Source organism: Bombus pyrosoma, linkage group LG1 (assembly GCF_014825855.1).
Source record: "Bombus pyrosoma isolate SC7728 linkage group LG1, ASM1482585v1, whole genome shotgun sequence".
Classification (NCBI taxonomy): Eukaryota; Metazoa; Arthropoda; class Insecta; order Hymenoptera; family Apidae; genus Bombus; species Bombus pyrosoma.
The window spans coordinates 9,119,124-9,134,471 of NC_057770.1; the positions used below are offsets into that span (position 1 = coordinate 9,119,124).

At 35.7% G+C, this 15,348-nt stretch overlaps 1 protein-coding gene across 5 annotated transcripts in view; it reads right to left on the minus strand.

The window, feature by feature from the left end:
* The window catches only part of LOC122565869, a 126,993-nt gene that overhangs the window by 52,170 nt on the left and 59,475 nt on the right, over positions 1-15,348 (minus strand). The window contains exon 1 of one of the 5 annotated variants that reach the window (XM_043722359.1): positions 14,832-15,341. The exons of the other annotated variants lie outside the window; for them this stretch is intronic. Coding sequence (XP_043578294.1) covers positions 14,832-14,833 — 2 coding nt within the window. The 5' untranslated portion in view covers positions 14,834-15,341. Of the gene's footprint in view, positions 1-14,831; positions 15,342-15,348 lie in introns of those variants that run through there. 5 annotated transcript variants of the gene reach the window in all.

The window sequence follows — 15,348 nt, forward strand, 5'->3', positions numbered from 1 at the left end:
AGTGATGTAATGTTGAGTATAGTACAATTTAAAGGCCGTTTTATTTCCATTCAATTATTCACAGGCTTGAATTTCAAACTCCTTGACTTTTTACTCGTTTGCCACTTTATTATTCATTTTTTTAAGTAATTCGTCTTTTTTCATATTTCTTTATATTCTATTATATTTTACGATATACATTGGCGAATATACATAGGAAAATTTAACAAATATATTCTCTGCAAACTACATTCATCAATTTTTAATTTAACAATAGAGATGTCCAGAAACCAGCCAGATAGAATAGAATGTAAAAGAAGGCGAAATAATACACTTGAAGTTAAATCTGTGTGAATCTGTATTAGAATGTGATAACTGAAACAACAGTTCCACAAATACTCTTGCCAACGTCTTAAAAATTACAGCCAGGCTGTCTGGTAGTAATACCCCCTGTTATCTTTCCACATGATATTTACAATACTGCTATCTCCCTAACAGTTATGCGAATATGAACATTACTTTACACTATTGTCGTTCAAATCCTACACGTATATCATTGTATTTGATGAATTAAACCTTCAAAAATTAAAAGATTTGTAGAAGCGGGATACTTTAAGGCGAAAAATGTAACGTGTACGTAGATATAATGAGCGAATCTTTTAATTGTACGCATGTATACGATGCACGTGTTCAAGTTTTAAGTGGTATTGTGGACTACTTGTAGTCGATAAGGGATCGTTGGTAGAGACTAATTCAATAGACGCAAACTCATGAATTTTTTAAAACATTGTGAGGGGTCGACGGCTCTGTAAGTCGATATCCGTGGCTCGAATGCCACGGTTTGGTCTTCGCTTTACTTCCAACTACCTCGGCCTCAAAGTACCTTCGATTTTTTATTGTCAGTGATGTGTAAGTTCATCGATTGTTATTTTTGCTGTTGCAACTGACAAATTTTCCAGGGACACTATTTATGACGTTTGGAATTTTTTATTATTTAGTGTATATTTTCTTCGTGCAAGTAATAACGATTTCACATCTGTTACGTGTATCAATGTAACAATGTATTTTTCATTAAAATCTGAAGAAAAAAGAAAAGTAGAATGTAAGCGTCCCTCTAATAATTCTCAATAACCGATGACTTTCTAATAACTTCACGGGTGAGATAATCGCGCACAGGTTTGTTAAATAGAGAAGCGCTGTACAATTCTCGATAATATTGATAGGAATGAATTCAGACATCAATCTTCCTTTAAATATTTAGCTTCTCGATCACTGACCCGTCTCAACGAGATCGTCATTGTAAACGCGCCATTCCAATCACGTGGTGTGGCTCCAGCAGCACTGGATGCAAAGCTTATAACAGCAGCAACAGCAGTTCAATGTAGCTGACCGATGCGATACTCGCCTTTACCACCAAACGAGTACGATAACACACTTGCCTTGTTATCGCATCTGCATCGTATTTCCAACCCAGACGATTTCTGATATCAACGCGAGCCTACATCGCAAAATTTTTCCCACTTTCCTTCTTAATTTTATCTTTACCTACATATTGTGACGTTTGTATTTAGTATGCAACTTAAAAAGGTCCTCGCAGTTTTAGGAAATCGAAAATCCTTAAATTTTTATCTTATTTAATCGTTAAATTTAAAAAATCTTTTAACTTTTCGGAAATTTTAAGCGCGTTGTTAATTAATAAGTCTTCCACGTAAAATTTAAAAAATGGCGAGAAATATTGTGTCTTTGATCAGAAATGTTTTTAGCTGTCTTTTAATACTTCGAGTGAATTATAAAACTTGTCCACTACACAATCGATGGATTAGTTCTGGTGAACAATCTTTATGATCGCCACGATCTCCGGACTTGATGCCACCAGATTACTTTCTACTTTTACGTTTATAGAAAATTTCGATATGAAACGTTCTTTTATAAAGGAAATACTTTAAAAACGTCCCGAGAATGCAAAAAGCCATTCAGAATTTTAAAATATCATTGCGAAAACAACTGACAATTCCATATTAACTAGGACAAAAACTTTCGAAATAATAGAAACGTAGAAAGTAGGAACACAGCGTAAAATCTCATAGCAAAGAAACTCCTCTTTGAAACGCGCATCGACATCCTCGGTTAACATTGTTCGATCGTAAAATCTGTCTCGAAGAATTTTCTTTTGCGTTTCTGCGGTACTCGAGGAGGCGATAGCAGTAGCAGCACCAGCTCGGACAACTGGAATTTTTATCCCGGTAGCACCGTTCTTCAACGAGTTACGTGACGAGGATTCTGGGTTCGACGGCCGACAAGGGATTGCAGAGGTAGGAAGCAAAAGCCGGGGCGAACCCGGACAAAACAAGACACGGGGAACTCGCGACAAGTCAGCGGAATAAAGTTTTCTGAACGGCGGCAATAGTGGCGCCCGGAAACTTACGAAAACTGGAAGTGTCCCTTGAACTCAGGTTACTACGTTTTCTCGACGAGAGCCAACGGCCAGAAGGGGATGAAAGGGGCAAGAGGTGAACGACGATGGAGGCAATACTCTAAAACTCTAAACTAAACTGAAGTCGATGGCCGACGTTCTAAAGATGAGAATTCGCTGTAGAAAGAACGTTAGAGAACGACGATCGACTTGCTAAGTTCAATCTGTAAACAGAATTTTCCATAATGGGAAACTGTTACATCCTGAGTAATAATTCTCACTAGTTTCAATAGAAGCGATGGAGGAAACGAGAATAGTAGATATGCAAATTTTTACTGAAAGACGCTAGAGTAAATGGTGCTTTATTATAAACCGCTGTTCAATGCGAAATACCAGTTATAGAAGCAGGATTATAATTATAACGAATATTTATTCTGCAAGAGTACGGTGCATCCTTTGCTTTTTGGATAAAACGAATTTTTTTCGTACATTTTTCAGAAAAATAAGAATATTATGAAAATATTTATTTATTGCGTTTAAGGAAGTCATTATTTCCTTCAAAATCCTGGCGTGCTGCAATCTTTTGAAATCCTAAGATGCTCCAAACTTTCTATTAATGCTGTACCTCTATTAAATTGTTTAATTATTCAAAATGCCTTATCTCCCAAACTGTTGGAATAAGTGAAATTGTATTATGTATATATTACAATAATGTAAAAATAAAAAATAAACGGCAAATGAAATTTGCCGAAAACTTTTATAGATAGAAAGATATCAATATAAACTTTAAGTCCTTCTACCAATCTTGAAAAATTACTAGCTAAATACACGCACACGCACATATACACCCACTCAGAACGTTGTGATCAGTGCGTCAACGTTGATATCAAGGTATCGATATGGACACTTCAAGAGAAACACTGATATAATCTATTGTTACAATTTCATGTCTCTCGACGATAGCGAACACTTCGATAACTAAGCCCCACACAATTATATATAGATACAAGAAATATATTCGCCTAGTGGAAGATTAGAGTGAACTAGAAGAAAAGAAATACCTGAAACAGATATAGAAAGAGCTTCAGAATGTTGAAGCTTCACTATCGCGCATTACGAGTTCAAAAAGTGTTCGATATATAAATAATAAGCAGGGAAACATTTTGATCTATTTAATTTTATATTAAAATAATGTAACCAGCAAGTGCACCGAAAGATTAATGAAAGCCACTCAAAGCCATCAGAAATAATATAACGTTTTTCGAAGAGTAATATAAGAATTATACGAAACGTAGGAAATGATATGCTTATGATTCGCTAAAAAATAACGAAAATCTGTGCAAAATGTCAAGAGCTTTACGATATCATATATTAAAAAATTAACCGCTAATCTTGGCTCCGCCGACCTTCTTATTTCATCTTCGACATGGCTGTCATCACTCTTGGCATCCCATTAAACTTTCACGACATAAAAATTAATTGCTGGCAGGGCAGTCGCTGCAGAAGACACTCGTTAGAGGGTCCTGAGATCCCAGTGACGTCAGGCATAGTAACGAGGACATGGGGGCCGACTTTCATGTCCTGTTCTCTACCCTTATAGAAGGTTGGCATGCATGGTGGTAGTCGATTCATCGAGTGGATCCACGACTCCCCGTCCCGTTCGTGCTACTTGGCCGTTCATTGTGATTTACACGATCATTAACGATACCGACCACCAGAGAAAGAGAGATTTACGCCGTTTCGGGGGAAACAGCTGTCTCTCGAGGATTATACCCAGGCCTATCTCGAGGAACAGGGCACATATGAACATTCACCAACTAAATCTTTTACGAGTGGTCTAGCTCGTTATTCCTCCAACCGAAATGATGCTCTCATCATCGACTTTTTATCTAGGCTATCGGGACCGTTTTGTACAGCAATAAATGATTCGTAGCTGGTCCTAGTTTATTTCAACGTATAAATCTAGCTTTATGACAATCTTTCGTATACGTCTTATTAATTGAGATATCGTACAAAATGATAATCTGTTAACCGAGTCCTCATATGACAAGAATCTTTTATGACCACGGAATTAAAAGCTAATTGAATAACTAGAGTTATCGATTTTTATATGAAATAGGTAAATAATTAAAAGATTTGATATCATTCATTTGGATTGGTTTGGTCGATCTGGAGTTGTTAAAGACAAGAAAACTGTACAAGAAATAAAGGATTTAATAAAAATATTATGTCCAAGTGATTGGCAACCTGAATGGCGAGTTAACGTGTCCTCTGCGGGTTGGTTGTTAACAGGTTAATATTAGAGCAAATCTATAACGATCGACCAATCCATGTTTATAAATATCAAGAAAAGATATACAAGAAATAAACGATTTCACTAAATACTTTCGCTTATTAAAGCAACAGTGAATCTTTTAATTACAGACATCTTTGTACAAGAGTATATAATCTTCCTTCGTAATGTGATACTATTTGTAAATCACACACTGGTTATTCAGATTACCAGCGAAAGGTGTAACGTATCACAGAGGTAATCTCTGGTTTCTCTCTTGCCGGCTCTTCTTGCTCTCGTCCATGGAATGGGCTGATTGACTTTTTAATTGAACCACCGCGTCAGGCAATTACTATGTACTTGTCTTCCCTCTGTTTTTCTTGCATATGATTTATATGCACGACTATCAGATCGGTATGTGTCTTTAACTCGTTTTGGTATTCTTTTCAACGATTTACCAGAATCAATTTCTTCATATACGCACAATTGTTAACGATCGCATGTAATACGAATTTTATCGATCTAAAAGTATTTCGGAAAGGAATAATTTATTTTAGATCAAATAAGGTAAACTCGTAATTAATAATCGAAAAGTACGATTAGATTAATTTACAAGTAATAATGGGAAATAAAGTTACGCGAAAGAATTTAAAAAATTGAGAGAAGAAAAAGGAGAATCCTTGAAACGCAGCATGCGAAAGGTTTTAACAATAATTTGGCGACGAAAAGAACACACAAGGAATCTGATGAATCAGTCAGTCAATGTATCCCTTCCTGGAAGTAGCACGGCGCATCAATCGGTTATTAAGGATGCAAGGCGTGTCCGTAGATCACGATATACTGGCAGGAAGATAATTTATTAGATTATACGCGATATTTTCTCGGTACAGGTATAATAAAATCTATAGAATGCAATTTTATACATGTTTAAGCTATAATTAAGCAATCTTATACACCGGTATTAAAATATTTCGTTTTTAGAAACTCGACCTTTTTGTTTGAACAGCAATGTACTCTTAACATACATACTTTATATGTAATTTTGAAACCGCTTCATTAAATGCTAAATATTTTTGCTCATGTTGATTTTTAGCCGTCAAATAAGAATTTATTATTTATTATTTTATTATAGAGCTTCAATTAATACCTATGAAAGAAACTTTCGAACCTTTTGACAAGAATTTTTCTACTGGAAATCTGCTGTGAAAAAGTTATAAAATCCTTATCTTTTGGTGATTTCTTCATGTATTTCTGGGTTATCTTCATATATGTCGTCATTACGTATGGTTATTATGTATACTTATTATATCAGATTGTCCCAAAACTGTCTTTCTTTTACAAACATGCCTTTCTCAACAATGCATCTTTTTAGAAACATGAAACCTAATCTGTCAAATGTTATGGTCTTTATCTTAATAGAACAAAATGGATCAGACATAATTCAATTAAATAATATAAAACAAAAAATGTTGTGCATCTATAATTTCCTTAATAGATATACATAATTCATAAAGCATAATTTATGGATTTGTAGCAAGTTAAGACATCTGTTCAAGCAATAACCCAATCTTTTGCATTTTTGTGAAGTATTTTATAATTTTTTGCAATAGCCAAATGAAAACAATCGTAACTCCTTGAGGGACGAAACACATCCACTTCATTCAAAATTTTCCACAACTCTGATAAGTATCCAAACACTTACTTATGTATATGTACCCGTATCTTTTATGTGCGTAACATTTTCAATAACCAATATGACAAACAAGAATGTTTCTACGATTCTATACCAATTTTAATGAATGTACTTAAAATGCAAGCAAAATTATGTTTTTAAACTTGCAATGAAAAAGATTACTGCAATTACTGTACTATTACTGCATAAAATTTATACACGTAACAGATCTACACATATATTATAACTTGATCGTGCCTATTATTCTTTCAAAGTATTAAATTTAATACCAGCGAAAGAAATTTGTACAATAATTTTATTTCCCTGAATTTGAAATTAATCTGTTATTCTTTAACTGATTTTTCAACGTATACAGTCAACTGTATAACAAGTTCCCTCGTCGCAAAATAAAATCCCAATACGAAATAAAGGTATAGATACTTCACTGATCAAAATCAGACTCTATAAATCTTTCTCACTCAATTCAAGACCAGCATAAATTCTCGATAGAGTAATAAAATCCCGCGAAGGATGGTCTACGGGTATACGAAATCGATATACGATGCAATAAAGAAACAGAAAATATCGGCTCGTAGAACTTGTGCGAAAGTTTTTTGCGCGTGAGATGGACGCGACAGCGGCAGACGAGCTGTTCCACGAGACACGTGGAAAAAAGGGTGTCGCATAATCGATCGCGAGAAGTGCTTTACGTATTTCCCTGTCGTCTATCGGAGAACAATGAGTCCTGCCACGCGAGCGCGTGGGCAGAAAAGGCGAACGAACGGTCCCCATTATTTCGCGAGGGTGGGAACGACGCACGGTCGGCCGTGCGAACCTAAGCGCCCGTATTCTCCCTCCTTCTCTTACATCTTTTATATTTTATACGAACTCGAGCACCAGCTTCTCCATATGCTTCTTTGCGGCGAAAATCTTGGATATTTCCCAGGGAGGCGACATTAAAAGTGCAATAGCCCGATCTCAATGCGGCCTCGACGTTCGGTTAACGACCGCCAGAAATGGCCGCATTTTGGCTCGTCTCTGCCGACTCTGGCTAATAACAAGCGAAAAAATGGAAAGATTCGAATGGACGCGGCAATCGTACTCGCGTCATTTGCCCGTGGTTTTCCCGTTTCCGGTTCGTATCGTTCGAGATCCATCAACGTAGATCGCGATTGTTAACCAGAAAACCGTATTGTGAGCTTTGTAAGCTGAGGGCTGGCTGCTCTTCTCCGCGTCTTTTCTGCCCCGGCGATTCCATCGAATGCATCGATCGTTCTCTCCCTTGCTTTCATACTCCGAGATTTATTTTCCCGTTCGATAACGCGCTTTGCGCCACATTACATCGGACGTTTGCACAAAGTAAATTACGTTTCATTATGTTTGAGGTACTTTCTATACGACAAACGATCCTTGGCCTGTGTGATATTATCATCCTTTAACTCGATTTCTGCTGTCCTTTAGCGGTTTAGTTAGAATCCTTTGAAATGTGCAGCGTATGTAAGCGTGTTTGAGTTTCAGGCTTGATTTATGGAACATTTGGATTATGAATATTTAAATAAACCTTTGAAGTAGGGTAACAACTTTCTATTCGACATTTTTTGCCTAGTATAGAATAGAGACTCAAATTGACAAGTAAATTGCCTGGCATTTGAGAAACTCAAGTTTCGAATACAATATTTAGAATATTCTATATAATGTTAAATATTCTTTTCATTTTATGGTTAATCACAATATTATCAGGGACAATATTATTATGTGCGGAAAATGAACATTATATTAACTTGTTACTTGATAAACATTATTGTTATTTTTCATTGCCTATTCCATTTAAATCTCTAATTCCAATTTTTAATTTACATCATAATAAGCCATAGTCTGCGTAGTAACGAAATTTACTCTGTACGGAACATATATGTGTATATTACACGTATACGTTATATATATATCAAGACAGCTAACATCGGCCAGATTTAACGACACTATCCATAAATAGCAGCTTCGCTTAAAGAAGGAGTAGAAGCAGAAGTTATAGAGATCTGTAAGCAAGAACCTATGAAAAAGGAAATATAGCGTGAAACGATGAATCCAAGTATAACATACGGGTGAAAGTAAATACACGTAGTATAAGCCAGTCGACCGCCCAAGTGGCTCGTTGGGAAAAATAAGAGTACCACCTTGTACCCGCTAGTTAGTCTTCCTCCCGCGAAAGCGGCACCAGCAGCTGTTGGAAACCGCGCGCGTAATTTCGAAGGATTAGCCGTTACCTTACACCGATTCGACTTGTACGCCCCGTAACGAACATCGAATGTAGAAATACCCTGAGCCAGCGCACTACCTTGCCTCATGCACTGCTACCTGGTAGCACTGGTAGCATTCAGCCGCTAGCACACAGTGGCGGGAGCCCGCTCCCGACGTTTGCCTCGAGGTCGAAGCTCAATCTGACGCGAGAGCCCTGGCGCCGATTGCCACACCGTGAACCATGCGCGAATAACACTGTGAACAATCGATTGCTCGCTTGCTCGTTTCTCATCGAATATTGCGTCACCGTTGATGTTAATTGCGAAATCTTCAGATAATAGGTATTATCAAAATATTCGGACGATCTCTTATCCCTTGAGCAGACGTATCTAGGACAAATATGTATGTGGACTTATTAAAATCTTAACGTGGCGATTGGAATGTCAGATTAAGTGTAAATTGTCGAAATACCGTTTCCAGTGATTTCTACATTATTCGAAGCATGTCGTAATCTGTGATTATCTAAGACAGTGGATTTGTCAATGAAGTACATATCGTTGATGTTCTATAAGAGTACTTGCCAAAAATGATACACCTAAGAATAGTGTTATAAGTAAATCTATTTGAAATACGCGGCTTGAAATAGAAGATTATTAGCAATTCGGTCATTTGACGATAAAAAGATCTGTTTCTTTTATAATCTAGATAACTTGTCAATCCTTGCGTCATGAGGATTTTTAATAAAATATCGTTTATACATATATTGTTTATTATTAGAAAAAGAAACACTCTTTGAACTTTGAAATACTTCTTATAAAGCATAATTGTACTAGGTAAAATAATTACATATTCGTCTTGAGAAATAATTTACTTTTACAGTTGATTTTTGTATATACTTCAAAATTGACAATTTTTTGGATATATCGTCATTCTGTTGGTGAAACCATAATATGTACTTGTTTATAAGTGTGATCCTAATTTATGCGATTATAAAGTTCGTAAATTTTTAATCGAAGCTATTTTGAAATAATCACTTGATCGGACAATTTTGTTTGAAATTGTATGCAGATTATTGAGTATACATTAAACCTCTAAATTTGTTTGACTAAATCATTGGATGAATAGATGACCTTCCTGCTAGTTATAAGCTCTTTATATTCGCTGATCTCAGCCCAAGGCGTTGCACGTGCTATCGTTTGCGGTATTGAAATCTACAACCTGAACGTATGCGTTTGGCCGTGTCACTCTTTCAAACGCTCCCCCGTGTAGTCTAGAAACGCGTGCTTATGTGCATGAAGGGAGAATGAGTACGCGCGATACGCACGGCGCGGCGCGTTAAGTTACTTTCATACCGTGTTTGTTACGTGGCCGTACTCTTTCAAACAGCGTTACGGAAATTCCTATTAAACAACGATGATGTTAGGTCTTTGTTAGAATTCTAGCTCTTGTCAATTTATTTCAAGTAATATCCAATAGGTAGATATTTGAGAAAATGAATCATCAAATAAAATATAGAATATAAAAATTCTTACATTTCCATTCATTTACAGTTTCTCTTAAAATGATCTTGTGCATCAAGAAGCTGCCCAATAGAGGCACAAGTTAATTTTACCTTTTCTCAAATGCAAATTTCTTTTCAACAACTTTCATATCGTTTCTCCTAAATTTATTATTATTTTCATTATACGTCTTTATTATTCACTAATAATGACATTTCGAGATTTTCATGAACACTGAACAACGTGATTCATAATAAATTTCTTCTTCTCTAACGTAGTTTGATAAAATTTAATATGAAATTTAATGAATATTCATCAAATTCAAACTTCGAAATAATTACATTTTCTATTCCTAGAACCAACCTAGTAAGTGAATTAAAAAAACGAAACATTGAAAGAAACTAAAGTTATGTATAAATTGAAGCCATCTTATCCCTATTTATTAGATAAGTCGGATACATGGACACGTTTTTTGGTAATTGAGTATAAGACTAAATGTTTGGAATTCTAGGGTATCGAAGAAGGGATGACAGAAACCAATGGAGCCTGTAATAGCGTGGCAATAGCTTGATCGGATGGCTGCTTCTACACGTTTAATGTCTCCAAGTAGATAACTTAGCTAATGTTACTTATTCGTACACCTGCTACGAAAAGAGAAATACCACTACCCGTAAACGAGAACCTTTACTTAGCACATTATCGAACCTCGTAATTGACCAAATTACTGATAAGAAATTGCCGGTCGATTTCTGAGAAAATCAGTCCTGTACTCTCATGCCTTTCCTAACCGAGTAAGAAGCAGCAAAGTGCTTGACTTCGAGTCGGAGGTTGAAACGACGATAAAGGTAATGGATCTTCTATTAGAGCATCGAATAGGTTTAGAAAATCTTTTACTCGCCACTTTCCATTCTAATCACAGATCGAGAGACACTACTCTTTGGTATTTCTACCTAAATGACACCTAAGTGAATTAGGAACTTATTAAATCGAAAAGATTTACAGATTTCGAGAGAAAAAGAAAGAAGAAACGCTTATGGGCCTTCTCGGGTTTCGATTGTTCACATTTTCTTTTCCACCAGATTATTCGTCGCTGAAATTAAACGATCGTCTGACAATGTTTTACTAATTGTGGCAAATTTCTTGTATTAGTTCTTGCGCTGTTTTTTGTACTTACTACGCCGTAACGAATATATAATTTATGGCTAGACATGAAATATAAACTATGAGTTTATACGAGACTAAAGAAATAAAGCGTAAATAGAATTTTGAGACATAGAAACGAGTGCTTTACTTTGGCCATTTCTTTACTTTTATCTCATGCGAATTCCGTATATTTTCATGAAATATAATTTAAGTTTTCATTAAGTGCCTAAATATTCGTAGCCTGTTTATAAAATTGTTAATCGATATTAATATAGACGCAATAGCAATCTGAGTACGAGGTCACTCGGATAATATTATTTTCATATTGGAATTGTTATGTATTTTGCATCGTGATATCGAGGTTCTACTGATTCTGGAAATTTGAAGGGAATGTTGGCACGCTATATGCTCACAATGTTCAAATCTATTTGACGAAGCCTTACCGCCATAGTATTCGATATCAATCCGTGACACGAGGCGGATAATATCGTTACCGCGACCTTGTTTTTCCTGATTGGATTGCCCTCGTACTTGTATCGGTATAGGCTACTATTCGATATACTCTATCGGAAAGAAAGAAAATGCTAAGACCTCCAATTCTATCAATCGTGATTGAGATCTTAGTTTATACTATATTTCAATTGAAACTTTATATCTGTGACTTAATCATACTTTCTAAGAATATTATACTTTTATACTTGCCAGTGTGATAATAGATATATAATACTATATAATTACTGGATGTTATAATCTTTTGATAATATACCACAAATACTAACCTTTAACAAATAAAACATATTTTGGAAGAAGTAAAGGAAAAATCCGTTCAAAATTCAATATACAGATTTACTTTATATTTACAAACTTAATCGGCAATCGTCATAACTATACTTCCTAATACTTCTGTTTCCACTTTTTACCTACTTAGAAAGATCACAATGTAAATTCTGCGTGCATAACATCAACATCAATGCTATGTGTTATGCAATTGACGAAACTATTCGCAATACTGCAGAACAAGGTTTAAAGCGTTGCACTTCACGTATTCTTGCGACGCACGTCAATAATGGATCGAAGTGCATCATCGATCAATACAACCGGATTTACGTCCGCTAAAATCTTTCTTGTGTTCGCTTGTTATTCATCTTAGCACATGTGTCGCCAGGATTTGAAACGTTCGCGTGTTTGTAGCGTGAATTGAGCTTCATTACGTTCATCACGTCATATTCGTCGAACATTTTCACCATTCAGGTCGGTAGACGAGGAAAATTTCGTAAGAGTTGGATGTTTTGAAATTAATCTAGCGTTTCCTTTTACATCGTTCGTATTAGATCGAACGCGCGCTTATTTTAACGCTCGTTTGATTTTAACCGTAAGCGTTTGCTATCCTGCTAGAAATATAATATATCGAAAGAGCCATTAAAAATAACGCAGGGTAATTGGAAGCAAATGTAATTGACCGGTTTGTTATCGTCGACATACACGAGGTGGAGACTGATTACGTTATCAAAACATGTGTTCAATATGTGTAAAAATAACATTTGACCACCTATTGCTAGAGAATATAGCGTTGGCCAAATATCAGACAGATTTATATTGTACGGTGGTCAATGACCAATTCTCTTCCAATAGCAAAATAGATAACATTAACAAGATAGATTAGCAAATTGTCGCAATACCATTTCCTTTCAAATATTTATTCAAGATATTCTTCTGTATTTGTATCAAATGCTTTGAAGAATTAAATAATAGTTCTTTATCAATATCAAAAGAAATATATATTAAAAACAAATTTCGGCAATAATTATGTAGTATTATCGATTATCACAATTTATAGGATGCGTAAATAAAAGTTAAGTATTCTTATTTTCACGTGCCAACTAAACGATGAATTAGAGAAGTAAACGAATTTATTTCTATAGTTGAAGTAATAATTACGATTCTATTAAACACTATGTATGGCGATTAATAAGTGTACGTAACTAAGCTATTGTAATTATTTTACAAAACTGTGTCGCACAAATGTTTTTAAATTTTTGTTTTATTATTACTGATTTTACAGATAAGTGAAATTGAACTGACCGTAAAAAAATGAGAATCTCGATAAGGAATTGCACAAAGCTAACTATACATGCTATCTTACCGGACAAAAGAGAACTGTTACAGCAAGCGGGTTTTTGATTTATCATTCCAGAAGAAAGAAGAAGGAAGAAAGTTCAAAACGGTTTGCAGCAATCGAAGATTAGTCGAGATGTCGGAAGCGGAGGAAGATAGAGCAAGAAAGAGATAAGAAGGGAGAAATACAGAAGAAAGTAGAACAGTAACGAGCGTGAGAGCCGGATAGTCTATGCGATCGTTGGTTAATCGAACGAGTCTCATTCAGAAAGCATTTTAATTGCGCGTTTCGCTTATCTAAAATATGTTGGCTTATCGTCGACGTATCGTTTGATTTTTCAACTGACAATTCATCGCTTTTGATAACCACCAAAGTAACAGAATTCCATCATCTTCGTAGGTTGCATCCGATCGAGGATCTACGGATTGCTACGCTTTTATCCGTCGCGTCGGTCACGTACAATTAAACTTACGCTTGTTCTTAGAAAACTTGTACGATATCTTGGAGAATGGGAGATTAGAACACGTGACAGACCGATGGCTTCAAAATAAATATCTTATTGAAGTGGCATTGTATCAAAGATTTGAAAATCTCTAGATACGTGTGAATACCATCTGCCGAAAAATAAATGAATGAGTATCATGACAAAAAATTTTTTTTTATTTGAATATTCTTTAAGAATTGATATTTAGATAAGATTCTTTCACAGAGTAAATATCGGAATTATAAACAATTCACTTATTTAGAAAAGTGTAATATTATGCATCGAGAATATGGTAATCTAAGAAAATTACGATATTACAAGAAAATATCTGTCTTCATTTCTTTTTGGATAAAATCAGAATTATTAATAATTTTTAAATAATAACGAAATTTCACAACCAACGTATTTTAGTTCTAACTGGAAGATATACACGCGTCATAAAGTTTCCTATAATTTAACTTCAACCCCAACTTTCAATTAGTTAAATTAAAAGTATTTTGAGTTTGGCTAAAGTAAGACGAAATTCCAATAATGAAACATTTAACAGATTTCGATCACTAACACCATACTCATAGAATGTTCAAGAAGTGCGAACAATGCATCAGCTATGAAAGGCAGTGCAATCTTTATAAGAGCTCAAATCTAACACGACATAAAGTCTCGTTTTATATAACTTCACTTTCTCAATGCGTGTCGTAGAACGGAAAATATTAGTTCCACGTTACACGTCTATTTGCATGGTTTGTAGACTGTATCACTAGTTCCTAACACTTCACCCCCTGCCAGCCAAAGTACCGTTATCCAAGCATACACAGCTCGACCAAGTTCCCTCTGGCGTTAAACGCGTTCCTCGCGCAAACGTCTAAAGATGTTCGCTTTCGAACGAGCAAAAAAATGGTTCCATTCATCGTCGCGTAACCATGAAGATAACAAGATAAAGAAGATAGAATTTAACGAAATACGCGGTAGAGCATATTTTAAGATACATGCTGTACGTGCTTGCTAAAACACTTACATTTGGTTCCGCGTTAGACGATGTAGATTGACGAGATCGTAAAGGGAGCGCGTAATCCGAAGCGGACGTCATCCCAGTATTCGTATACGAAAACCTTTGTCAGCCCGGAGTCAGGATCATTCACCACCAGTCGTCGCGTGCGCACTCGCGACCACTACCACCAACAGCAACACAACTATCGCACCACAGCTACCAGCGACTATACAGAATGGGGTGATCGACGATGGATATCGAAACAAACAACTAAAACGCGCACGTGTAAATCACGAGCCACAGGAACGAACATTCAAGTATCCGAATATCGTGGCGGACATGCCGAGATCGTTCTTTTACCCGGTCGCTTTCGAACCATTTTTAACCCGATCGCACGCTAAACAATTCAGATGGAAGAAAAATCGGATCCTCGAACGATCCAGCGGGATCGCTTCGAGGTAAAATCAAAGCGTCTTCACTCGAATTTCAATCGCCGCTATTTTTTTCTTTTTCTTATTTCAACTTGTTCAAAATTAAGGAAATC